The sequence below is a fragment of the Neomonachus schauinslandi genome, chromosome 4 (genome assembly GCF_002201575.2).
Source record: "Neomonachus schauinslandi chromosome 4, ASM220157v2, whole genome shotgun sequence".
NCBI classification, from domain to species: Eukaryota; Metazoa; Chordata; class Mammalia; order Carnivora; family Phocidae; genus Neomonachus; species Neomonachus schauinslandi.
In genome coordinates this window covers 15,509,234-15,535,693 of record NC_058406.1, presented here as the reverse complement: position 1 = coordinate 15,535,693, position 26,460 = coordinate 15,509,234, and the positions used below count along the sequence as shown (strand labels likewise).

Sequence of the window (26,460 nt, the reverse complement as noted above, 5' to 3'; positions counted from 1 at the left end):
AGCCGACCGTGGTTTTTTTTGGTGACCCGGTTTCAGGTCCTACCCCGCAGTCCAGCGGCCCTATGGTGTGCGTTGAGTAGCTTCTCGCGTGACTCAAGGTTAAAGGGGAAGTACCAGAAAGCAAGAATAGGCAGCCTTCTGCCCTCGAGGCGCCGACTTGTTAGGCTAGTGGTACGCAGGGTGCTAGCCTAGCCAGGATCTGAGACGCTGCTACCCCAGCAGCGCCGGTGAGGACGTGGCAACACCATCCCGAACAGCCGCTTCCCTTTTCTCCGCCAGTCGGGCTAGAGGCGCGGGGAGGCGCAAAGGCTGCTGGGAACGCGCATGCGCCCACAGCGACGGGGAGTACACCTCCAACGTCTGCGGGCGCGGGGGGTGTCGGGTGTCGGCGGCGGCGCTTTGCGGCCGGTCGTGCGGGTCGGGCGCGGGCGGGCGGGCGCGGCGGCAGTGGCGCGCACAGGTGATTGACTGGCCAGCTGGCTGAGGAATCGCCTGGTCCCCATTGCTGGCAGGTGGCGGAGCCCATTTGGGCGGCGGCAGCAGCAGCAGCAGCGGCAGCAGCGACGGCCCGGCTTGGGAGGCGCTTCTCGGGCCAAGGCCATGGCCCCGCGGCTGCAGCTGGAGAAGGCGGCCTGGCGCTGGGCGGAGACGGTGCGGCCCGAGGAGGTGTCGCAGGAGCACATCGAGACCGCCTACCGCATCTGGCTGGAGCCCTGCATCCGCGGCGTGTGCAGGTGAGGCCCGCGCACCGGGTCTTGCGCCCCCCCTCGCTTCGGACCTTGGAAAACTGGACTGGGGGCCGGGGGTCATGTTGGGGGAAAGAGGACGGCGGCCAGCTGTGTGCATCTAGCAGGCGCAGAGAGGAGCAAGGTGGAGGCTTCCTCCTTAACGCATCTGGGCGACCTGAGCAACGCAGCCATCCCGGGCTCGCTGCACGGAGGTGATGCTGCTGAAAGCCCTTTAGAAAAGGTTCTGGGTTCTTATCTAGAAGATGGCGGTGGAAATGGTTGACGGCAGGAGCTGAGAGCTTAGCAAACGTTGTTGGTTGTATCTTGGCCACGGCTCGGCTTTTTCCATTGTAGAAAGGGAACTTCGTCGAAGTGAGTTTCATCACAGTGTATCTTTTATTACTGTTGACGGTGAAAACTTGGTCATCTTAATATTAGTTTTGGATAGGGCAGATTTAGGAAAACGTATAGTTAGCCTACGTCATCGGTATCCTTCACCCCCAGTTGACCTCCCGTCTCTTGTTCATCTGTTTTAGCCTTTGGCGGGGGGGGGGGGGGGGGGGGGGGGGGGGGTCGTTGCGACTGCGCCACCAGGTACGAAGTTTGAGCTGTGTAAATTCTGTCCTTCACTTCTGCTTAGCCCTTGAACCTTGCCTTTCCTTTTAGTTCGAATTCTTAGGCATTGTTCTTACCTCTTCTATTTTTCCACCTTTTAACGCGGGAACTATAGTTTTTGTTCTGGAATGTTGTTGAATTGACTTGGCCAAGCCGGGCATGCTCAGTAGCCATACTTTAGCAAGCATTTAGTAAAGGCTTTCTGGAGTTTTTACACTCCGCGGCGGGATCCGGAAGGAATGGAAGTCAAGGTCCCTGCTTTGGAATTAAAGTCGAGTTTCAGAAGTGATTCAAGTTAGAGAGCTTTAAGCAAACGAATAATTCCAAGCTCTGGGCGTCTGGCTCACAAGGAGGACACATCGACTACCAACCGTAAGTATTGGAATGACAGTAGTCTGTGTATAATTAGATTCAAGAGTAACCAAAAAAAAAAAAAAATACTTTGTTATAGTTCTGATTTTAACACAAGTAAAGGAGTAGAAATTGGCTGGGATCGCTGTAAGGGTAATGTCCTAGAGTTTAAAGTTGCAATTGCAAGGTTTGTATCCAAGCAGGGTTTTTTTTCCCGCCTGGCATCGAAATAAAAGTCACATATCGTATGATTCACTCGTTTAACATGTACTGTCCAGTGTTTTTTTGTTCGTGTATTCACAGGGTTGTTCAGCTATCACCACTATCTGATTTTAGGACATTTTTTGCCCCTTCCCCTCCTACGCTCTTTAGCCGTTAGATTGACACTCGGTCCTCCCCTGTACACCACCACTCCAAGCTCCAAGCAACCACTGGTCAACTTTCTGCCTCCTAATTTGCCTATCTTGGACATTTTATGCAAATAGAATCATAAAACAGGTGGACTTTTATGATTTTTTTCACTTAATGTAATGTTTTCAAGGGTCATCTGCATTCTAGCATGTGTTGGTATTTAATTTCATTTTAAAATGTGTGTAAAATATGCAACAAATTTATTTTAAAGTATCCAATTAAGTGGCATTAAATACCTTTATAAGTGGTACACCCGTCACCATTGTCTAATTCTAGGGCTTTTCCATCACCTTAAAAGAGACTCCATATCCTTTTAAACAGTCACTTCCCATTTTCCCCTCATGCCACCCCCAGCAACCACTGATCTTTCTGTCTCTGTGGATTCCTCTATTAATATTTCACATAAATGGAATCTTACAATATGTAGCCTTTTTTGTCTGGTTTTCATGTAACATATTTTGCAGTGTCTTCCATGTTGTAGCATTGATCAGTAGTTTATTCCTTTTTGTGGCTGAATAATAGTCCAGTGTTTGGATATATACCATATTTTGTTTATCTACTCATCAGTTGATGGACTTAAAAAATCTGCCCCCCAGGGGCTCCTGGGTGGCTCAGTCGTTAAGTGTCTGCCTTCGGCTCAGGTCATGATCCCGGGGTCCTGGGATCGAGCCCCGCGTCGGGCTCTCCGCTCCGCGGGAAGCCTGCTTCTCCCTCTCCCACTCCCCCTGCTTGTGTTCCCTCTCTCCCTGTGTCTCTCTCTGTCAAATAAATAAAATCTTAAAAAAAAAAAAAAATCTGCCCCCCAACTTTACTGAGGAACACTCGGCAAACAGAATTGCCTATATTTAAAGTGTACAACATGGTGATTTGATATACACGTGGTGCAATGAGTGCTAAGATCAAGATAGTTGTTTTTTTTTTTTAAGATTTTGTTTGTTTGTTTGACAGAGGGGAGGGAGGGAGAGAGCACAAGCAGGGGGAATGGCAGGCAGAGGGAGAGAGAGAAGCAGGCTCACCCCTCAGTAGGGAGCCCGATACGGGGCTCCATCCCAGGACCCTGAGATCGTGACCTGAACCAAAGGCAGATGCTTAACCGACTGAACCACCCCAAGATCAAGGTAGTTAAACACATCTGTCACCTCACATAGTTAACTTGATGAGCATTTTTGTTATATCCACTTTCTGGCTATTGGGCTGCTGTGAACAGTTGGCTACAAGTTTTTGTTAGAATACGTGTTTTCAGTTCTTTCGGGTGTCTACCTGGAGTGAAATTGCTGGGTCATGGTAATTATGTTTAACTGAGCAACTGCCACACTGCTTTCTACAGCTGCTGTGCTGTTCATTTTACATTCCCACCAGGAACGCATGAGGGTTTCAGTTTCTCTCCATCCTTGCCAGCACATGCTACTTTCTGTTTGTCATCCCAGTGAATTTTTTTTTTTTTAAGATTTTATTTATTGGGGCGCCTGGGTGGCTCAGTTGGTTGGGCGACTGCCTTCGGCTCAGGTCATGGTCCTGGAGTCCCAGGATCGAGTCCCGCGTCGGGCTCCCTGCTCGGCGGGGAGTCTGCTTCTCCCTCTCCCACTCCCCCTGCTTGTGTTCCCTCTCTCACTGTCTCTGTCAAATAAATAAATAAAATCTTTTTTTTTTTTTAAGATTTTATTTATTTATTTGACAGAGAGAGTGAGAGAGGGAACACAAGCAGGGGGAGTGGGAGAGGGAGAAGCAGGCTTCCCACTGAGCAGGGAGTCTGACGCGGGGCTCGATCCCAGGATCCTGGGATCATGACCTGAGCTGAAGGCAGACACTTAATAACTGAGCCACCCAGGCGCCCCCTCCCAGTCAATTTGAAGTGGCATCTAATTGTGTTTTTGGTTTGCATTTTCCTAATGACTAATGAATTGAACATCTTTTTGTGTGTTGGCTGTTTCTCATTTTTTTTAAATTGCCAAATATTCCGTTTTATGTATGTAGTTTCCACATTTGTATATCAATTCATCAGTTGATGGACATTTGGATTGTTTCCACTTTTTGGCTACTATGAATAATGCAGCCAAGAATATTTGTGTAGGGGTTTCTGTGTGAATATATTCATTTATCTTGGGTATATCTGTAGGAGTGGAATTGCTGGGTCATAAAACTATGTTTAACATTTTGAGGAACTGACAGATTATTTTCCAAAGTGACTGTGCTGTTTTACATACAGTGTATGAAGATTCCAATTTCTCCCCATCCTTGCTCTTGTTTCTTTTTTCTTAAAGCCATGCTAGTGGGTGTAAGTGGTATCTCATTGTGGTCTTTTTTTTTTTTAAAGATTTTATTTATTTATTTGAGAGAGAGAGAATGAGAGAGAGCACATGAGAGGGGGAAGGGTCAGAGGGAGAAGCAGACTCCCCGCTGAGCAGGGAGCCCGATGCGGGACTCGATCCAGGGACTCCAGGACCATGACCTGAGCCGAAGGCAGTTGCTTAACCAACTGAGCCACCCAGACGCCCTCTCATTGTGGTCTTGATTTGCATTTCCCTGCTGACTATAAAGTTCAGCATCTTTCAGGTGCTTCTTGGCCTCCCGTGTATTTTTGGAGAAATGTCTGTTAAAGTCCTTTGCCCGTTTTAAAATAGGGTGGTTTTTGTATTATTGAGTTGTAAGAGTTATTTATGTGTTGGATACAAATTCCTTATATTTGTAAATATTCTCATTTCTATGGGTCGTGTTTTCGTATTTTTTTTTTTAAAGATTTTATTTATTTGACAGCGATAGACACAGCGAGAGAGGGAACACAAGCAGGGGGAGTGGGAGAGGGAGAAGCAGGCTTCCCGCCGAGCAGGGAGCCCGATGCGGGGCTCGATCCCAGGGCCCTGGGATCACGACCTGAGCCGAAGGCAGACACTCAACGACTGAGCCACCCAGGCACCCTGTGTTTTCATATTTTTGATGGTACTGTTTGTAGTAGAAAAGGTTTTAATTTTATGTAGTCCAAACTTTTAATTGTTTTTTGTGGTGTGGGTTTTTTTTTGGTTTGTTTTTGTTTTTGGTTGCTTGTGCTTTTGAGACCATGCATAATCTGAGGTCCAAGCAATTTTTATCAATATACTTTTTTATACTTTACATACACAATTGTTATGAGATTCTGGAGCTGAAGAGGTGTTTAGTTCTTCTCAAAGAGTAAATGAATCAAGACTATTTACATTTCTGAAACTGCTCGGTAAAGTCATGGTGAAAGCAACCTGTACCTATACCTACAGAGTTCTGCAAGTATTATGTATAATCTTAATTCTTAAAAGCAGAGTTGTTGCTAACAACAAGGGTAATAGTTAAGTTCCTTGGAGTAAATTGGTTGGGAAGGAGATGTGCATTTTTCATTTTGATCCATATTGCTAAATTACCCACCAGAATGATGGTTCCAGTTTACAATCCTACTGTGTAAGAATGTCTTGTTTCCTCATACCATTGCCAACACAATATGGGGGAGGGGAGAGGCATAGGGAGCGAGAATTTTTTAAAAGATTTTATTTGTAAATCTTTATATATATATATATTTTTAAAGATTTTATTTATCAGAGAGAGCGTGCGTGAGGGAGCACAAGCAGGGGGAGTGGCAGGCAGAGGGAGAGGGAGAAGCAGGCTCCCCGCTGAGCAGGGAGCCTGATGCAGGACTGAAGCCCAGGACCCTGGGATCATGACCTGAGCCAAAATTGAGTCAAAATCTTAACTGACTGAGCCACCCAGGTGCCCCTTAATCACACTTTTTGATCTGATAGGTCTCATATGTTAATTTGTTTCTTTTTGTGATAGTTAAAATTTTGATATGAAAATTTCGGTCTGGACTTGGGAGTACGATGTCTCTTTTGTTGTCATTAGAGAAACAGTACCAATAACTTAAAAAATTAAAGTGTCACAGAAATGTAACACATTCTAGAAAGTCAGTATCATGCTAGTTGACTTCTCATAGCTCTAGTCCAAAACCCTTGTGAGGGCTGCGAGGCCTCACTCTGAAGCTTCCTTCATCCAGCTGTTCTTCATTGATGATGTTCAGTGGCAATGCCTTTCTCAGCTGTTTCATGTTTCCTCACTTTAGCAGTATTGGTCCCTTGAGCCTGACCCTCAGGGCAAGTTAGGGGACCTGCTTTTTAATTAAAAAAAAAAAACTTAATGCAAATTTTATAAAATTTTTCAGATTTATTTGAGAGAGAGTGTGCCTGTGTGCAAGGGGAGGGGCAGAGGTAGAGGGAGAACCTCCAGCGGACTCCCCCTCCTCCCCCCAGCAGAACCTGACACTCCCCCGCACCCTCACCCCCGGCTTCCGGGGGCCAGTCTCCAGCCCACAACCCTGAGATCACGACGTGAGCCAAAAACCAAGAGTCATTAGCTCAAATGATTGAGCCACCCAGGTGCCCCTTAATGCAAATTTTAAACATACATAGTAAGCAGAGAGGATGGTACCATGAATCCCCCCCTTACCCAGCTTTAACAGTTGTTGACTGATGATCGATCACTTCTTTTATTCTTATCGCCTGTTCTTTTATTACTTAACACAACTTTAATCTAAAAATTGCCAATTTTATTCATCTTAATTGGTTTAAATAGGTGTTTTATGTTCCATGACACTTGGGTCCTTATCTATCCTTGTTTATGGTTACGTATTTTTCTGCTGTCTAACATTTTAACATTCAGAATACTTAGTTCTTAATTTTTGTGCAAAGTCAAAGCCCCTCCTTAATCTCAGGCTAACTAACCATTGTTAAAACTGTATATTGTTTTTTTCTTTCTGTATGTCTTTTAAATTCAAATATTTGAGTACCTGTTGTATATCTTACTGGAGTAAACATTCATTCATTTAATCAACAAATAATTTTGGCACCTACTATGTGTTTGGTGTAGTATTCTTCAGTGGCTCTGGGATAAAGCCCCAGAAGATGAAGTTCCTTCGTGTGCCATACATTTTACAGAAAAGGCAGAATATAATCAATGTAATTGTTATTTTAGAAAAAAAGGGGAGAAATGTCACACTGCATACTTTCTGCAATTTGTTTTTATTTGATAATACACTTTTTTCCATATTAGTGCATCTAGAAAATTTACCTTATTCTTTTTAATAGGTATGTAATATTTCATTGTGTAGAGGTTGATGTGTTATAATTTAACCAGTTCCCTGTTGATGGACTTCTGGGGTCTCAGTTTTTGATACTATACAGATAGTGTTTCTGTGAACATATGTATCTTGGTTGAGTGAATGTTTCACTTAGGTTGCAAGATGAGAAAGAAAAAGGGCACGATGACCATTTAAAATTTTGATAGGTGGTAAAAGGCCATACTGTAAACACTGCATTCTATACTCAACCTGTTTCCCACCCTAGGCATTCTTATTTCAAACATCAACTTTAATAGTGAAAGATAGCATGTTATTTTCATATGCCCTTTTTTTGTTGTTGTTGTTAGTGGCATTGAGCATCTGTTTATATATGTTGGCCATTTGTATTTCTCCTGTGAATTGTGTGTCCTGGATTGGTGACCATTTTCTGATTTTCAAGAGCTTATTGAATATTTCTGCTGAAGATCCTTTTTCCTCATTTTTTTTTGTTTTTGTTTTTTTCCTTTTGGTACATTAAAACTCACTTATATGTGGTCAAATTTATCAATGTTTTTCTTTATGGTTTCTGAATTTCCAGTTTCCAAGATTATAGAAATATACACTCATGTTTTTAGTATTGATGGTTTCATTTTACGTATTCAGTCTTTGTCCTTTACAGTCTAGTTTGATTTAGGGAGTGAGATTGGGATCCAGCTTTATTTTACTTTTTAACCAAATGGCTACTCAGGTTTTTTAAACCATTTATTGAATAATCTAGTCTTCCCTCACTAGTTAAAAAGGTCACATTTATTATATGACAAATTATATGTACTGGGGTTTATTTCTTTTTATTTATTTATTTATTTATTTTATTTTTAAAGATTTTATTTATTTATTTGACAGAGAGAGAGAGAGAGAGAACACAAGTAGGCAGAGGGAGAGGGAGAAGCAGGCTCTCTGCAGAGCGGGGAGCCCGATGCGGGACTCGATCCCAGGACGCTGGGATCATGACCTGAGCCGAAGGCAGCCGCTTAACCGACTGAGCCACCCAGGCGCCCTACTTGGGTTTATTTCTATTTTTATTTTTTTTATTTCTCTTATTAATGTGACTCATTATCTCTATTACGATCACAGTTCCAATTAATATTTTTAGAATATCTGATAAGGTAAGACCCTTCTTAATTCCTCTTAGAATTTTTCTAGTGTTCTTATTTAATTAAAATTTAATTTTTTCATAAATAAAATCTTAAAAAAAAAAAAAATGCCTGCCTGCGTGGATCAGTTGGTTAAGCGACTGCCTTCGGCTCAGGTCATGATCCTAGATTCCCAGGATCAAGTCCCGCATGGGGCTCCCTGCTCAGCAGGGAATCGGCTTCTCCCTCTGACCCTCCCCCAACTCATGCTCTCTCTCTTTCTCTCTCAAATAAATAAAATCTTTAAAAAAAATAATAAAATGTATTTTTTTACATACAGAAAAGTATACAAATCATAACATTACACACAGTAAATTATCACAAGGGGAACATATCTATGTATCTATCACCAAGATTAAAATGTTGCTAGCATCCAGAACACACCGGGGCGCCTGGGTGGTTCAGTTGGTTAAGCATCCAGAACACACCCATCTTTCATTTACTGCCTCTTACTGGTCATTAACATCTTCCTCAAAAGTAACCACTACCCTTACTTTAGACACCACAGATTATTTTGCCTATATGGAACTTTGGATACAATTAATTATACATTGTAGTTCATCCTGTGTCTGGTTTCTTTTGCTCAGGATTAGGTGATTTGTCCACATTGTGGGTAGCAGTAGTGTGTTCATTTTTACTGCTGTGCAGTATTTCATTGTGTTACAGTATACTTGATCCTTTCTGCTGGTAATAGTCATTTGGAATTTTTCCAGTATTTGGCTGTTAGGAATAAAGCTGCAGTGAACATGCTTGTACGTATCTCTTGGTACCATATATATAAATTTTTTCCCATATATACACATTTTTGATAAAAGAGGACTTGCTGGGTCATAAATGTTCATTTAGCTTATTAGATAATGCTGGACTGTTTTCCAAAATGATTATATCACATTCGACTCTCCTGAGTACTATGTGAGAGTTCATTTTTACATATCCTCACCATAATCAGTTTAATTTTAGCCATTATGATGGATGTGTTGTGGTATCTCATTGTGGTTTTAATTTGCATTTCTTAAAAGACCAATGAAATTGACCTTTTTATATTCAAGTATTTACATATCCTCCAGTGAGATACTTAGTTGAATTTTTTTAAGCCTCGTTGAAATTTTTTTTAAATTAAAAAAAATTTTTTTTTAAGATTTTATGTATTTATTTGATAGACGGCGAGAGAGGGAACACAAGCAGGGCGAGTGGGAGAGGGAGGAGCAGGCCTCAATCCCAGGACCCTGGGATCATGACCTGAGCTGAAGACAGACGCTTAACAACTGAGCCACCCAGGCGCGCCCCTCATTGAAATTTTTTTAAATTTATTTTTTAAAGATTTTATTTTATTTTTTTAAAGATTTTATTTATTTATTTGAGAGAGCGAGAATGAGAGAGTACATGAGAGGGGGGAGGGTCAGAGGGAGAAGCAGGCTCTTCGCTGAGCAGGGAGCCCGATGCGGGACTCGATCCTGGGACTCCAGGATCATGACCTGAGCTGAAGGCAGTTGCTTAACCAACTGAGCCACCCAGGCGCCCCTAAAGATTTTATTTTTAAGTAATCTCTACACCCAACATGGGGCTCAGCTTAGAACCCTGATCAAAAGTCGTGCTCTACTGACTGAGCCAACCGGGTGCCCCACCTTATTCTCTTAATAGCATCTTTTGATGAACAGAAGTACTAATTTCAGTTTAGTCCAATTTATCAATATTTTTCTTAATAGTTGTTGCTTTTTGCATGTGTTCTGTGTAAGAAATCTTCACCTTCCCCCAGGTCCTACAGATATTATCCTCTACAAAGCTGTATTGTTTTTCAAAATGAGATCTACAGTCCACCTGGAATTGATTACCTTTATTTTATTCTTGTCATTTGGGAAGTAAGGGCCTGGAAGAATTTAAGGGTTTCCTGTTCTCTGTGACCTTAGCAATGTAGAAGAGTGTTGGACTGCTAGTGGTAAAGATCTTTGATGATAGAAAAAGTAGTGATTCCAAGGGAAGGGGAAGGACGTACATAGGGAAAAAAATAAAAATTAACCAAATGAGACTTTTCTTTTGAGAATCCTCTGTACCTCATACTTCTCTTGGCTTCCAAGGTAAAGACCTAATTATTAAGAAAAAGTTATTCTTACATTTTGGACAGTCTTAACAAAGAAATGGAATAGAAGAAAAAACTCATTTGTTCTAAAATTCTTTTGTTTTCTGTGTAATATTAAAAAAAATTCCTTTAACCTTTTTTTGGTAAAACTAATTGAAATTTAGAGTCCAGGATGGCACAGGATGCTTTTCTTGTGGCTTTATTATACATCCACTGATGTGCACTCCAATTTGAGAAGTACGGATAAGCTAAAATGAAATGTAGTTACATTGGGCTTCTAAGGAGTCTGAGCTCACTGCTGACTTGAACTCATCTCAAATAAAAGCCACCACCCAGAGAACAAGATTGTAGTATTTTCATATAATTCCTTTTGATTTTTCTGCATATACGTAAGAACAATGCCATCATGTTGTTAAGTGCATTTTTTTTAAAGATTTTATATATTTGACACAGAGAGAGACAGCGAGAGAGGGAACACAAGTAGGGGGAGTGGGAGAGGGAGAAGCAGACTCCCCGCAGAGCAGGGAGCCCGATGCGGGCCTGATCCCAGGACCCTGGGGTCATGACCTGAGCTGAAGGAAGACGCTCAACGACTGAGCCACCCAGGTGCCCCTGTTATGTGCATTTTGAAAAGGTACTTTTTTTTTTTAAGATTTTATTTATTTGCGAGAGAGAGAATGAGAGACAGAGAGCATGAGAGGGAAGAGGGTCAGAGGGAGAAGCAGACTCCCTGGTGAGTAGGGAGCCCAATGTGGGTCTCGATCCCGGGACTCCAGGATCATGACCTGAGCCGAAGGCAGTCGCTTAACCAACTGAGCCACCCAGGCGCCCTTGAAAAGGTACTTTTTAACTTAATACTAAGAATGTGTCCCCAGGGCATTACAGAGTTTATAAAAGTACGAATTTCTAATCAATGCATATATTCCATTTTACATGCCCCAGATTTAACTGTTTTCCTGTTGGGCATTTGCCTGCCTCCCTTTTTCTCCCCCGCTCCTTTTCTTAAGCTCTTTTTTGTTACGCTCTTTCTGAGCATCCGTATAAGTGTCTACTTTATTTTCTTAGAATAAAGATTGTAAAAGTTACATGAACATTTTTTTTAAGATTTTATTTATTTGAGAGAGAGCATAGATGAGTGGGAGGAAGAGAGAATCTGAAGCAGGTTTCACGCTAAGCTCAGAGCCTGATGTGGGGCTCAATCCCACGACCGTGACATACCAGAACCTGAGCCGAAAGCAAGAGTTGGACACCCAACCAACTGAGCCACCCAGGTGCCCCCAAAGTTGGATGAACATTCTTAAGGTTTTTATATTTTTCCCACCATCTGTGTATAGTACCTGAACATCCCTGTCACTCTGTGTCCTTGCCATTGAGTATGAAATTTTTTTTTTAAAGATTTTATTTATTTATTTGACAGAGAGATACACAGCAAGAGAGGGAACACAAGCAGGGGGAGTGGGAGAGGGAGAAGCAGGCCTCCTGCGGAGCAGGGAGCCCGATGCGGGGCTCAATCCCAGGACCCTGGGATCATGACCTGAGCCGAAGGCAGACGCTTAACGACTGAGCCACCCAGGCGCCCCTAAATGATATATTTTTTAAAAGATTTTATTTATTTTTTGACAGAGAGAGGCACAGCGAGAGAGGGAACACAGGCAGGGGGAGTGGGAGAGGGAGAAGCAGGCTTTCCACTGAGCAGGGAGCCCGATGCGGGGCTCGATCCCAGCACCCTGGGATCATGACCTGAGCCGAGGGCAGATGCTTAACTAACAACTGAGCCACCCAGGCGCCCCATAAATGATATCTTTTGATATCAAAATGATATCTTTTATCAGTGAAGTTGGAAGGTCTCTTTTCTTTTTTTTTTTTTTAAAGGTTTTATTTATTTGACAGAGAGAAGGACAGCCAGAGAGGGAACACAAGCAGGGGGAGTGGGAGAGGGAGAAGCAGGCCTCCTGCGGAGCAGGGAGCCCGATGCGGGGCTCGGTCCCAGGACCCTGGGATCATGACCTGAGCCGAAGGCAGACGCTTAACGACTGAGCCACCCAGGCGCCCCTGGAAGGTCTATTTTCAAACGTGAAGCCATTATTTCCTAGATTGTATAAAGCCTGAGAAATGTTTCAAATCATCCTCCTTGGAGAACTAGGTTCCACTGTAGGAGGGGGAAAAATTTTTCCAAATTTTAATGGTTAAATAAGCCTATCCACATAGGGAAAGACTTTTGACTTTCCAGTTAGCACCTCTGTCCTACCTCCCAGCATTTTTCCTTTAATACCAATTTGGGGGATATCCTATTAGAAAGTAGATTCATAGTATTTCTGAGTTTGCTCACTTTTTAAATCCCTTTTGCTTGGCTAATCCCTTTCTCTAATAGAAGTTTGAATTTCAGGCCAACTGATTTAATATGCTATTTACAAGAGTATTTGGTATATGATCATTTTTATAGGGTGTAGTTTTTTAATCCCAATTTAGTGGGGCATAACTTTTGAGGTCTGGAAAAAGGAAGATATTTCACTTTTACTAGGTGGCAGAGCCTCAAAGGTTGATTGAATTCTGAAACTTAAAAAATATATAATTTTTTTTATATCCAATAAACTATGTAAAGGATTGTCAGTGCTTTAGGACGGCTTCCATCCATGATATTTAACATAAAGTTGGTGTTGAATTTTACTGACTTTGTCTGTTGCTGCTCAAACTTTTTTTGCCTAAGACTTCTATATTTATGTCAGAGAAATCCTAGAAGAGGGACATACATGCCAAGGGACTTGTTTTTTTGGCTGTTTTGTTTTTATTTTTGCTTATATCTTGCATGTCTAATACCTGAGACCTTGATACAATAATACCATGAACAAAGACACTAGTTTTCAGTCATTAGAACCTAGAGTTCAGATTATCTTGTTTCTCTCACTGCATCAGGAAAATAAGTGCTTTAGTAATTTAAGTAAACAAATTTCTTCTTCAATAAAAATTTAAAGTAAAATAATTTTATGTGAATAGTTGATAGTCATATAGTTTAAATAGGAAAATGATTTTCATTTTTATTTGCATATTTTTGTTAGGAAAATGATTTTTAGAAAGTATACATTGAGAATGTGCATTCCCATGGCTGCCCGCATCATCCCATTCTTCCACATCCTCTGTAAGGAACAACCTTCATTACTTTCAGATTATTTCAGTGTTTGTGTACATAAAAGCAAACAGACATTTTCTTACTCCTTCCCTTTCTACACAATGTAGCATACCGCATACACAGTTCTATACCTTTAGAGATTTCTATATCAGTAAATAAAAGCTTCCTAGGTTTTTTTTAAGAAGTCAAAAGCTTTAAGCAAAATTGAGGTAAAAGTATGTACGTGGAAATGTTCCTGTTCATTCAGATTTTTTCAGTAGACTTTATTTTATTGTTGTATTTTGTATTTAGGGGCGTCTGCTTTTTTGTTTTTGTTTTTAAGTAGGCTCCTTGCCCAGTGTGGGGCTTGAACTCCCGACCCCAAGATCAAGAGTCACATGCTCTACCGACTGAGCCAGCCAGGTGCCCCCTAGGCTTTATTTCTTAGAAATTTTAGGGTCACAGCAAAATTGAGTAGAAGTATAGAGACTTCCTGTGTACCTCCTGCCCCTGCACATGCCTAGTCTCCCCCACTATCAGTGTTCCCCACCAGAAGGTTACATTTATGTGTGTGTGTGTGTGTGTGTTTTAAGATTGTATTTATTTGACAGAGACACAGCGAGAGAGGGAACACAAGCAGGGGGAATGGGAGAGGGAGAAGCAGGGAGCCCGATGTGGGGCTCGATCCCAGGACCCTGGGATCATGACCTGAGCCAAAGGCAGACGCTTAATGACTGAGCTACCCAGGTGCCCCTTGTTTGTTTCTTTTTTTTTTTTAGATTATTTATTTATTTTAGAGAGAGGGAGAGAGAGCCCACCAGATCGCTGTTGGGGAGAGCGGCAGAGGGGGAGAGAATCTCAAGCAGACTCCCCGCTGAGTTCGACACTCAACCCACCCAGGCACTCCCAGAGGAGTGCCTTTGAACCTCCGTTCACACCTCATTATCACCCAATGTCTGTGGTTTTGTTTTTTAAGTTTAGGTTGGTTTTTTCTTTCTTCCTTTCTTTCTCGCCAACCCCCCCCCCCGCCCCGCCCAATTTGGCGCTCAAACTCACAACCCCAAGCTCAAGAGCCACATGGCCTACCCACTGACCAGCCCGGCGCCCCAGTTTTGTTTCATTTTTTAGTACTGGGGGAAAAAGTGGCATTTGGTAGTATTCCATTCTTTCCTGCTGGATATTAGTTTTTTGTTTTTTTAATTCTAGTTAGTTAACATACAGTGTAATATTAGTTTCAGGTGTACAGTATAGTGAAATAAATGCACTCAGTAATCCCCATCACCTATTTAACCTAACCCGTTCCCCCCCCCCCTTCCAGTAACCAACACAGTGTCTAGTTTACATTAGGGTTTGCTCTTCTTGGTGGTGTGTGTGTACATTCTGTGGGTTTGGACAAATGGATAATGACATACATCCACTAATATAGTAGCATGGAATAGTTTCACTGGTGAAAAGTCCTCTGCCCTGCCTATTCATCCTTCCCTCCTTCCTGACATCCCCCAACTATACTTTTTACTCTCTCCATAGTTTTGCATTTTCCAAAATGTAATACAGTTAGAAATAGTACATAGTCATTTCACACTGGCTTCTTTGAATTAGTTGTATGCAGTTAAGCTTTTTTTTTCATGACTTGATAGCTCATTTCTTTTTAGTGCTATATAATATGTCATTGGCTGTACTATAGTTTATTAGTTCTTTATCACCTACTTATTCTCTATCACCTATTTATCACCTACTTAAGGATTTCTTAGTTATATCAGAGTTTTGGCAATTAAGTGTAGAGCTGCTTTGTAAATATTTGCATGCAGGCTTTTGTGTGGACATTTTTTCCACCCCTTTAGATACATACCTAGGAGCACAATGAGCATGATTGTTGTATTGTATGGCATAAGAGTATGTTTAATATTTTTTTATTTTTTTTTTATTTTTTTTTTAAATTTATTTATTTGACAGAGAGAGACACAGCGAGAGAGGGAACACAAGCAGGGGGAGTGAGAGAGGGAGAAGCAGGCTTCCCGCAGAGCAGGGAGCCTGATGCGGGACTCGATCCCAGGACCCTGGGATCATGACCTGAGCCGAAGGCAGTCGCTTAACCAACTGAGCCACCCAGGCGCCCCTGTTTAATATTTTTTTACACAAAGTATTTTATTGTATGATGCTGCCATGTATATAAAATAATTACCCTTGTGAAGTAGAAATTTATGAACATTCAGAGACGTAGAAGTTAAGGACTGACAAAAGTAGAAGTTTGTATATATGGCATGTGTTATAAGGATTAGCTTTTTAAAATAATTTTTTAAAACTATTTTATTATTTGAGAGAGAGCGAGGGTGAGAGAGCACAAGCAGGGGGAGAGGCAGAAAGAGAGGGAGAAGCAGGTTCCCTGTTGAGTAGGGAGCCTCCCAGAACCCTGGGATCATGACCTGTTCCAAAGGCACACCCTTAACTGACTGAGCCACCCAGGAGCCCCTAGGAATAAGCTTTTGTACAGACTTCAGATTTAGTTCTCCTTTGAATATTCACTGGTTCATGAAAAGTGGTTTATAAAACCATCCAAAGATTTATTTTATTACAAAAAGCAACAGATGTTCTGGGGTCTGAAGGGATTCGTACTTGAAGACACACCAGGTAGTAGGGTGTTGTGTTGGGCATTCTGCAGACAGAATTGTTTCACATCTGCAGCTGCCTGGGAAACCTTCATGCGGTTGAGCCTGGTTGGAAGGCTTCCAGCCGGAGCTTTTTTTTTTTTTTTTTTTAAAGATTTTATTTATTTATTTGAGAGAGAGAATGAGATAGAGCATGAGAGGGAGGAGGGTCAGAGGGAGAAGCAGACTCCCCGCTGAGCAGGGAGCCCGATGCGGGACTCGATCCCGGGACTCCAGGATCATGACCTGAGCCGAAGGCAGTCGCCTAACCAACTGAGCCACCCAGGCGCCCCCAGCCGGAGCTTTTGAACCACTTTCTTCATAGTGGTGGTGCTGGAGGAACCAGATACGGTGCTCCCAGGAGTGGGGCAGGTTCATCCGTGTGTGCATCAGTAGGGTCGTGGGTCGGCGGGGCCAGACGGTGGGGCAGCCAAGAGTATGTTTAATTTTGTAAAACGGAACAAAACACCAGTCTTGCGAAGTGGCTGTATCATTTTGCATTCCTACCAGCGATGAGAATTCCTGTTGATCACCTCCTCACCAGCATTGGGTATGATCAGAGTTCTGGGTTTGGGCCATTGTAGTAAGTGTGTGGTGGAATTGCATTGGTGTTTTAATGTGCATTTCCCTGCTGACATATGACAGGGAGCATCTTTTCATATGCTTATGTCTTTGGTGCTGTGTCTGTTAAGGTCTTTGGCCCATTTTTTGAAATGAGGTTGTTTTTATTTTTGAGTTGTTTTTTTTTTAAAGATTTTATTTATTTATCTGAGAGAGAGAATGGGAGACAGAGAGCATGAGAGGGGAAGGGTCAGAGGGAGAAGCAGACTCCCCGCCGAGCAGGGAGCCCGATGCGGGACTCGATCCTGGAACTCTGGGATCATGACCGAAGGCAGTTGCTCAACCAACTGAGCCACCCAGGCGCCCTTATTTTTTTTTTTTTTTTTTTTTTTTTTTTATAAAAGATTTTATTTATTTATTTGAGAGAGAGAGAATGAGAGACAGAGAGCACGAGAGGGAAGAGGGCAGAGGGGGAAGCAGACCCCCCGCTGAGCAGGGAGCCCGATGTGGGACTCGATCTCGGGACTCCAGGATCATGACCTGAGCCGAAGGCAGTCGCTCAACCAACTGAGCCACCCAGGCGCCCCCAGGCGCCCTTATTTTTGAGTTTTAAGATTTCTTTGTATATTTTGAATAACAGTCCTTTATCAGGTGTCTTTTGCACATTATTCTCCAAGTCTGAGGCTTGTCTTTATATTCTCTTGACAGTGTCTTTAATTGCAGAAATTTTAATTTTAATGAAGTCCAGCTTATCAGTTCTTATTTTCATGGATCATGTAGTGGTGATGTATCCAAAAAGTCATCACCAAACCCAAGGTCATCTAGATTTTTCTCCTAAGTTATCTTTGAGGAGTTTTATTGTTTTGTGTTGTTTTATATTTAGGTCTGTGATCCATTTTGAGTTAGCTTTTGTGAAGGGAGTTCACTAAGTTTTTTTTTAAGATTTAGCTTATTTATTTGAGACACAGAGATAGAGAGAGAGAGCGCGTGAGCAGGGGGAGAGGCAGAGGGAGAGGGAGAAGCAGGCTCCCCGCTGAGCCAGGAGCCTGATGCGGGGCTTGATCCCAGGACTCTGGGATCATGACCTGAGCCGAAGGCAGACGCTTAACCATCTGAGCCACCCAGGCACCCCGGGAGTTCACTAAATTTTGATATGTAATCACCACCCTAATCAATAGACATTTCCATCATCCCAGAAAGTTCCTTCATATTCTCTTCTACCTAGTTCCCATTTCCCTTTGGTAATCACTATTCTGATTTCTTTCTACATAGATTAGTTGTGTCTGTTCTTGAACTTTGTATTAATGGACTCCTCAGCTCCATTACTTTTTTGTGTCTGGATTCTTTTGCTCAACATCATATTTTTGAGAATCACCCATGTTGCATGTATCAGTAGTTTTTTGAGGGAGGGGGCCTGAGTAGTAGTCTATTTTTGAGGGAGGGGGCCTGAGTAGTATTCTATGATATGAGTTAATCCTAATGTGTTTATTTTATTAATGGACATTTGGATCATTTACAGTTTTTAACTGTTTAAGTAAAAATTGCCTGTAAACTTTCATGTATAGTCTGGATTTTTGCATCCATCTCTCTTGGGTCCCCAATTTTTTTTTTTTTTAAGAGTGGAGGTGAGGGGACTCCTCCTAGTCACTTGGATATCTGCCACTTGGTAATAGCTACCGTTTGAAACACTGTCAGTTCCTCTGGATGGTTTCAGTGCCAGCAGTTAAATGCATGCCTTAGAATTACATGCATTCTGCTCACAAGTAATTGCCCAGAGCTTATTTCTCAGTCCCACCAAAGATCAGGAAGTATCTAGAAGGAGAGAGGAATAGTAGGTAAACTGCGCTGGTGGTTACCATACAAGGTGTTTCTGTCTACTTTCATTTTGTGTTCCTCTTACAGCAGAGATGGAGCGTTAGGGCCATTTGTATCTTTTTGAACTTCCTCTTATGTCATTTCTCCATTTTTATATTTTTAGTTTCGTTATCAGTTTGTAGGAATTCTTTGTGAGATTTTTGTGTGTGTGTGACATGAGTTGCAAACTTTTTTTCAGTTATTCTTTTTTGGCTTTGCTTATCAATTTGCTATGCAGAAAGTTTTTGAGATTGATTAATGTAACTTTTTCTTTTATGGCTTCTGAATTTTGAATCCTAGAAAGGTCATTCTCATACGAAGATCATAAAGAGATTTGTTGATGTTTTCTGTGTTGTTATGATTTCAGTAAACATTTACATTTCATTTAGAATGTGTACTGAAGTATAATGTTAAGTGTGAGTCCAATTTGATCTTTCAGATAGCTTCCTGGTTGTCCCAACCACCATTTATTAGAAGTCCTGTCTTTACTTCCACTGATGTGAATTGAATGCCTTTATTGAATACTAAATTACCATATGTATTTGGGTCTGTTTCTGAGCTTTTTATTCTATTATGCTGTTTTGGGTTTTCAGAAAATACTTATTTTTAAGTAGGTTCCACGCCCAGTGTTCAGCTTGAACTCATGACCCTGGGATCAAGAGTCAGATGCTCTACCTACTGAGCCAGTGAGGTGCCCTCTATTGCTGCTTTGATTTGGGGGATGTCACCTTATTATTCAGTATCTAATAGGGCTTAATTTCCCTCCTGATTATCTTTTTAGGAGTTTCATTTTTGAATTTTTGCTATATTCCATGCTCTGCCTGATTTAATAAAATTCTTCTAATTGTTGTACAAAACTTACAATCCATGAAGATGCACCATGTATATCCCAAGGCTGAGAATAATGGGAGTTTGAGAAGTGTGTTGTGATTTTTATTTTATTTTTTTTTAGATTTTATTTATTTATTTGACAGAGAGAGAGATGGCAAGGGAGGGAACACAAGCAGGTTGAGTGGAAGAGGGAGAAGCAGGCTTCCTGTGGAGCAGGGAGCCCGATGCGGAGCTCGATCCCAGGACTCTGGGATCATGACCTGAGCCGAAGGCAGATGCTTAACGACTGAGCCATTAGGCACCCCTGGTTTTGTGTGTGTGTTTTTTTTTAAAGATTTTATTTATTTATTTGAGACAGAGAGAATGAGAGACAGAGAGCATGAGAGGGAGGAGGGTCAGAGGGAGAAGCAGACTCGCCGCCGAGCAGGGAGCCCGACGCGGGACTCGATCCCGGGACTCCAGGATCATGACCTGAGCCGAAGGCAGTCGCTTAACCAACTGAGCCACCCAGGCGCCCTTGTGTGTGTTTTTTGACAGGCAGGAGCTAGTACCTTGAGGTTCTCCCCACCCCATTCTCAATTTCAAATCATGATGATGGAGAAGGGGCTCTCTTCTTTGGCGACCTTTGGAACTCTGCTTGGACATTGAGCTGTGCTTTGTAAAAGATTTTTTGACATTGTTTTAATAGTTAATTTGCTTTGGGGATTTTTTTTGCAACCTACTCTAAGAAATTGAAAACTTTGGATCAAAGTGCTTATTTTATTTATATTTACTTATTTAAAAAATATTTATTTGTCAGAGAGAGAGATTGCACAAGCAGGGGGATCAGCAGGCAGAGGGAGAAGCAGGCTCCCTGCTGAGCAACGGCCCGATGTGGGGCTCGATCCCAGGACCCCGAGATCATGACCTGAGCCAAAGGCAGATGCTTAACTGACTGAGCCACTTAGCTGTCCCCAAAGTGCTTATTTTAATACTGCCAAATGTTTCATAGCAAACTTGCATCTTAGAAGGATGAAAGAGAGAAACTTTTGGTGAAAGATCTAACCTTGAGACCCTGTCAGAGGAAAAAGCTGCTATAGAGTCAGTCACCCCACCTCAGAATGGTAACTGCACTTTACGAAACATGGTGAGCCAGGATCCTGATGCCTTATCTGTCCTGTTCACTGCGTGCTGATTTTCTCTTGGATCCTTTTGGTCAGAATTCAGAATTTCAAATGAAATCAAGTTGTTAGATGAATGAACATTTTATGAAATTCTAGACGTGAGTACTCTCAAAGCATTTATTTGTGATTTCCATTTTTCCTTTAAAAGAAATTTTAAGTGCAACTGCATTCATAAAAACCTGATTTCTTTTTTCCCCTCACCACACAAAAAATGATCAGTGACAAGTACTGTTGATTTGACTTCTTACCTGAACTAGCATCTTACATTTCCAATCCTCATTTCTTATCTTTTCTACTATAACAACATCCCCTTTAAATTTCTCTTACTGGTCTCTCTCTCTCTCTCTCTCTCTCTCTCTCACACACACACACACACACACACACGAGAAAAGTCAAGACTTATACTTTGAAAAATACCTTAGAGGCTTAAAACTTGTCTTATTAAGAAGCAGGAGGAGCTTTACAAGAACGGTGTTAATTGACAAAGCAAAACGTGGGAGATCTACAAGCCACTTCGGTTGAGAAGCATAATTAGGGGATCTTTCTAAAGTGAAAATCTGATTATTTTTCTTTTTTTCTTTAGATTTTATTTATTTATTTGAGAGCAAGAGAGAAATAGAGCATGAGCGGGGAGGAGAGGGAGAAGCAGGCTTCCTGTGGAGCAGGGAACCCAATGCGGGGCTCAGTCCCAGGACTCTGGGATCATTACCCGAGCCAAAGGCAGACGCTTAACTGACTGAGCCACCCAGGTGCCCTGCAATTATTTTCCTTTTAAAAACCTTATACTGGCCCCTTGTTGCTCCCTGGATGAAGTCCAAGCTCTTCTCACGGTATTTGCGGTGTTGTGTGAGCTGATGGAGCCCCTGACTTCTGCAGCCTCCTCGGCCTTCCCACCTTTCTCTCGGCACAGCCACAGGCTGTGCTGAGCTGCCGGCGGCAGGAAGACTTCCTTCCCTCTTGGAGCATGGCAGGGGAGCCTGCATCGATTTCCCCCAGCTTGCTCTTCTAGCCGTTGTGTCCAGGAGCTCTCTGCCCCAAATGCTGTTTAGTTTACCTCTCACGCGGACTGACTTCCTGAGCGCCCTTGGAGACTTTCACCTTACAGCACGGCCTCCCTTCCTGCGGGATCTCTGCTGCGGAGTCCCATGGTTGATGCCACCACCGCATTTATATCTCTGAAGCTCTCCTTTAACTGTCACCTCCTGGGCCGCGAGCCCTAGTTTGATGCCTAGGACTTGGTCTTTCATTTCAGTATTCTCAGGTCCTGTAATTATCTGGGCATCTCTGTGACAGCATGTGTCACCCTGTGAAGTCTGGTTGCTTTTATGAGATGGTAGGTTTGGGTTATATAAAATGATAGTGTTTACTGTTACTCCCGTGGGTGGTGACCTATCTAGTGGACATTTATTGTTGGTGGTTTGAAACCTCCGTGCAGCAGCTCTCTGAGCATCCAGACTGGTCCCAGTCACTGGCTCTTCCACCTTGTTTGTGTTAACTTCTGCTCTCATGAGAGGTTAGAGAAGCAGAATGGTCCTACTGCCACACATATTACTCAGATGTTTTCATAAACATGAGTTTCTAAGGGGATTCAAATTAACTGAATTAAAAATATAAAGTATCTGTTGATTTGCCGGTTTGGTGTTCCTGGAATTTGTGATAACTAAAAACTGGGATAAATATGGTTTGAGGCTGGTTTTTGTTTGTTTTGTTTTTTGTTTTAAGTAAACTGTACCCCACATAGGGGCCTCAAACTACCAACCCGCGATCAAGAGTCGTATGTTATACCGGCTGAGCCAGCCAAGGACCCCAGAGGCTAGTTTTTTAAAATATTGATTAATCAATCTATCTATCTAAACATTTAATGATATAAATTCCCCTCTAACCACTAATTTAGCTGCATCTCACAACTTTTGGTACATTTTATTAATTTCAGAGTATTTTCTAATTTCCCTTGTGATTTCTTTTTTTTTTTTTTAAAGATTTTATTTATTTATTTGAGAGAGAGAGAATGAGAGACAGAGAGCATGAGAGGGAAGAGGGTCAGAGGGAGAAGCAGACCCCCCGCTGAGCAGGGAGCCCGATGTGGGACTCGATCCTGGGACTCCAGGATCATGACCTGAGCCGAAGGCAGTTGCTTAACCAACTGAGCCACCCAGGCGCCCGTGATTTCTTTTTTTCAAAAACTTTTTGCAAAAAATATAAAAACATTACTCTCTCCCCCTTAGCAAAATTAGAGTCATAATGGATAACTTTGTATCCTGTTTATTTAGAATTCTTTCTTGAACAAGGTCACACGTCTCAAGGTATTCCTTAAAAGAATTTTAATGGCTGCATAGTATTCCATCATGTTACTGTACCACACTTTAACATTGTCCCTGTGGTCGGGCAGGTAGCTTGTTTCTAAACAGTTTTCTGTTATAAACAACACTGACGATTTTCCTGCAATTGGGCAGGTAGCTTGTGTCTAAGTAGTGATGATTATCTCTGAAAGTGTTTGTTGACATCTATGTTTGCTTAGGATACATTCTTTAAAATGGTGGTTCCGGGGCGCCTGGGTGGCTCAGTTGGTTAAGCGACTGCCTTCGGCTCAGGTCATGATCCTGGAGTCCCTGGATCGAGTCCCGCATCGGGCTCCCTGCTCGGCAGGGAGTCTGCTTCTCCCTCTGACCCTCCTCCCTCTCATGCTCTCTGTATCTCATTCTCTCTGTCTCAAATAAATAAATAAAATCTTTAAAAAAAATAAAAAAAAAATAAAAAATAAAATGGTGGTTCCGGGTCTAAGGATATGGAGACCAGTAAGTCGTTGTTATATATGTAATCAAATTGTTTTTCAGAAAGTTTGTGATGCATTAGACAAAGCTTCGGTGGAGTCAGATCTTCACTCGAAGCAGGAAAGAAAGTTAGCATGCCTGGGCTGTCTGTGTGAAATGATGTTCCTAAGAGCAAGAAACTAAAGATTATGAGGAAAAGCAAAGGAATAGCTCTTTAAATGACTACTCTGGGTGGGAGCTCCACCCCCTTGCCCGTTCAAATAATTTTTTTTTTTCAATTGCATAGCAACTATGAAATCACTGGCTATAAATTTTTTGTCCATTTTGTTGGAAGATACTCTTAAATGACGATCCTTGGAGATTTGTCAAAACAGCTCAAACTTCATCTCTTACCTGTGGTTAGTACCAGAGGAACTTAGTGGTTTGTATCCTAGATAGCTAGCCTGTTGTTTTTCCAGTCCCCAGCCAAACAGTTTTTGATTTGTGGAAAATTGTTTTTCGTTCTTTACAGTTTTGGGCATCACTGCAGACCTCTCCTTCCTCCATCCCCACCCCCTTTTTATTTTTTTAAAGATTTTATTTATTTACTTGATAGAGAGAGAGACAGCTAGAGAGGGAACACAAGCAGGGGGAGTGGGAGAGGGAGAAGCAGGCTTCCCGCAGAGCAGGGAGCCCGATGCGGGGCTCGATCCCAGGACCTGGGATCATGACCGGAGCCGAAGGCAGACGCCCAACGACTGAGCCACCCAGGCGCCCCCCCACCCCCTTTTTAAAAAGATTTTATTTATTTATTTGAGAGAGAGAGTACGAGCAGGGGAAGGGCAGAAGCAGACTCCCTGCTGAGCAGGGAGCCAGATGCGGGGCTCGATCCCAGGCTCTGGGATCATGGACTGAGCCACCCAGGTGCCCCCCCTTCTTTTCTTTCCCCCACCATCTAAGGAGTCCCCAAGTCCTGTTGATTTTCTCTCATTGATAAACTTGAATTCAGCTTTCCTGCATCCTCATTGTTACTAAACTGGTTTAGGACGTCCTCCACTAGGATTGCTGCCAAGATGTTTTGCTGGCCTAAAATCACAGCAAGCCCTGTCAGAGCTGCTTAGCATGTCATACCAAACATTTTGGAACTAGTCCCTTGTCTTCCACTTCAGCCACTTTGGTGTTCTTCTGTCACACAGTTCTAGAAAAAGTACCCATTGGGATTCATCGTTGTTTCATTGCCACAGTGTTGTTGTGTATTTTACGGACATATGCCCAGGAGTAGAAGTATTGAAGCAAAATGTTGGTGTCATTTAATATTTTGAGACATTTTCATGTTTTTCCAAAAGGGCGTGTTTAGTCATTCCTCCCGTTGCCAGTCTACACAGTGGCTCTCACCTTACCTTAGTTCATCATTGGGAACTTTTTACTGATTGGGGTAAGAGAAAACATCTTTCATGACTGTTTTAACTTTGCGTTCCTCTGGATTTGAGTGTTTTCCCCGTGTTTGTTAACTAGTCTTGTAAGAAAGTTTAGAGGAAGAGAGACAACCACTTTTAAGAATTAGGTCTGACAGGGCGCCTGGGTGGTTCAGTCATTGAGCATCTGCCTTCGGCTTAGGTCATGATCCCAGCGTCCTGGGATCGAGCCCCTCATTGGGCTCCCTGCTCCGTGGGAAGCCTGTTTCTTCCTCTCCCTCTCCCCCTGCTTGTGTTCCCTCTCTCGCTGTGTTTCTGTCAAATAAATAAATAAAATCTTAAAAAAAAAAAAAGGAAGAATGATTTTTTTAAATTTATTTTTTAAGATCAGGAAGACAGGATGCTTAAGCAGAACACTAAGAACAATTCTTTACTTTGGAATATGTAGTGCATTCCATAGTTCAAAATCTTAAAAGTATTAAAGGTGATGGTGGGGTAATAAAGAAATAATGGAAATTATTGGGCCCTAGAATGCTGGCAATTGTGTTTGTACATGTTCTCTGAAATTAACTGCTGGCTAGGTAATTTAACTGTAGCTAGCAGGTACAGATGTAGATGTAGGGTGTTTTCCATTTTATACTATATCCTCCTATTTAAATAAACATGTGTACCACACCCATTTTTAAACACTGTTTTTGTACCTTGTCTTTCCAGCTAATGCCGTTGTTACATATCATAACATAAAAAGATTCCTCCATCATCTTTTCCCTTGACTGTAGAGTGGTTTCTATTGTTTGGTTATATTATTTATCAGTTTATTATTGATGGACATTGATGTTTCCAGTCTTTCACTACTATCCATAATGCTTTAGTGGCTAAGCTTCTGAAACATACAGAATGTAGAGATCTAATGTCCTTTGTAGCAAAAGAAAATCCAAGCTGTGTACTGCAGCCAGTTGTCTCTTTAGTCTTTTTTATTATTTTTTTTTTAAAGATTTTATTTATTTATTTGAGAGAGAGAATGAGAGAGAGCACATGAGAGGGGGGAGGGTCAGAGGGAGAGGCAGACTCCCCGCCGAGCAGGGAGCCCGATGCGGGACTTGATCCAGGGACTCCAGGATCATGACCTGAGCCGAAGGCAGTCGCTTTAACCAACTGAGCCACCCAGGCGCCCCTCTTTAGTCTTTTTTAATCTGAAAGGATCATTCAGTCTTTCTTTATTTCATGACATTGACATTTTTGAAGTGTAGAAAGCTCATCAAGGTGGGTTTGTCTGATGCCACCTCATGATTAGATTGAGGCTGTTTACATTGGCAGGAACGTCACAGAAGTGATGCAGTGCTCTCAGAAGGTCATACCAGAAGGGACCCACCACTGTACCTTTGATCTTCTGGTGAAGGGGTGTTGGCCAGCTTTCTCCACTGAAAGTTACTATTTTTCCTTTAGTAATTAATAAACATCCTATGCTAAGATACTTTGAGACTATGTAGGTATTTCATTACTCCCCTATACTCTGACTCTACAAACTTGCCTATAAAGCATCCATTGATGATTCTTGTTTGATTCTTGTATTAATCTGATGGATGCCAAATGGTGGTTTTCTAATTTTCTTTACTTGTACTTTGACAGTTGACTTTTTTCTGTAAGGAAGGAATTTCCCATTCCTCGTCCATCCATTTCAGTATGGAT

At 42.1% G+C, this 26,460-nt stretch overlaps 2 protein-coding genes across 5 annotated transcripts in view; one reads left to right on the top strand and one right to left on the bottom strand.

Moving 5' to 3' along the window:
- The first annotated feature begins 392 nt into the window (after positions 1-392).
- Positions 393-26,460, top strand: part of USP48 (ubiquitin specific peptidase 48) — a 98,023-nt gene continuing 71,955 nt past the window's right edge. For all 4 annotated transcript variants that reach the window (XM_021684103.1, XM_044914410.1, XM_044914408.1 and 1 more), the window contains exon 1: positions 393-734. In XM_021684103.1, the coding sequence (XP_021539778.1) occupies positions 601-734 (134 nt within the window). In that variant the 5' untranslated portion in view covers positions 393-600. The remainder of the gene's footprint in view (positions 735-26,460) is intronic.
- On the bottom strand, positions 16,122-16,776 carry LOC110575312 (guanine nucleotide-binding protein G(I)/G(S)/G(O) subunit gamma-5-like). The gene is made up of 3 exons (XM_044913792.1): positions 16,739-16,776; positions 16,480-16,551; positions 16,122-16,263 (listed from the first exon to the last, which is right to left on the bottom strand). The coding sequence occupies exons 1-3, from the start codon at positions 16,774-16,776 to the stop codon at positions 16,122-16,124; spliced, it is 252 nt and encodes an 83-aa protein (XP_044769727.1).

Coding starts and splice junctions, on each gene's coding strand:
- LOC110575312 (XM_044913792.1), bottom strand. CDS start 16,776: ATGGCCCAAACCCAGAACTCTGATCATACCCAATGCTG. Junction 16,552..16,738: donor TCTGATCATACCCAATGCTG/GTGAGGAGGTGA, acceptor CACTCCTGGGAG/CACCGTATCTGGTTCCTCCA. Junction 16,264..16,479: donor CTCCGGCTGGGGGCGCCTGG/GTGGCTCAGTTG, acceptor CCTTCCAACCAG/GCTCAACCGCATGAAGGTTT.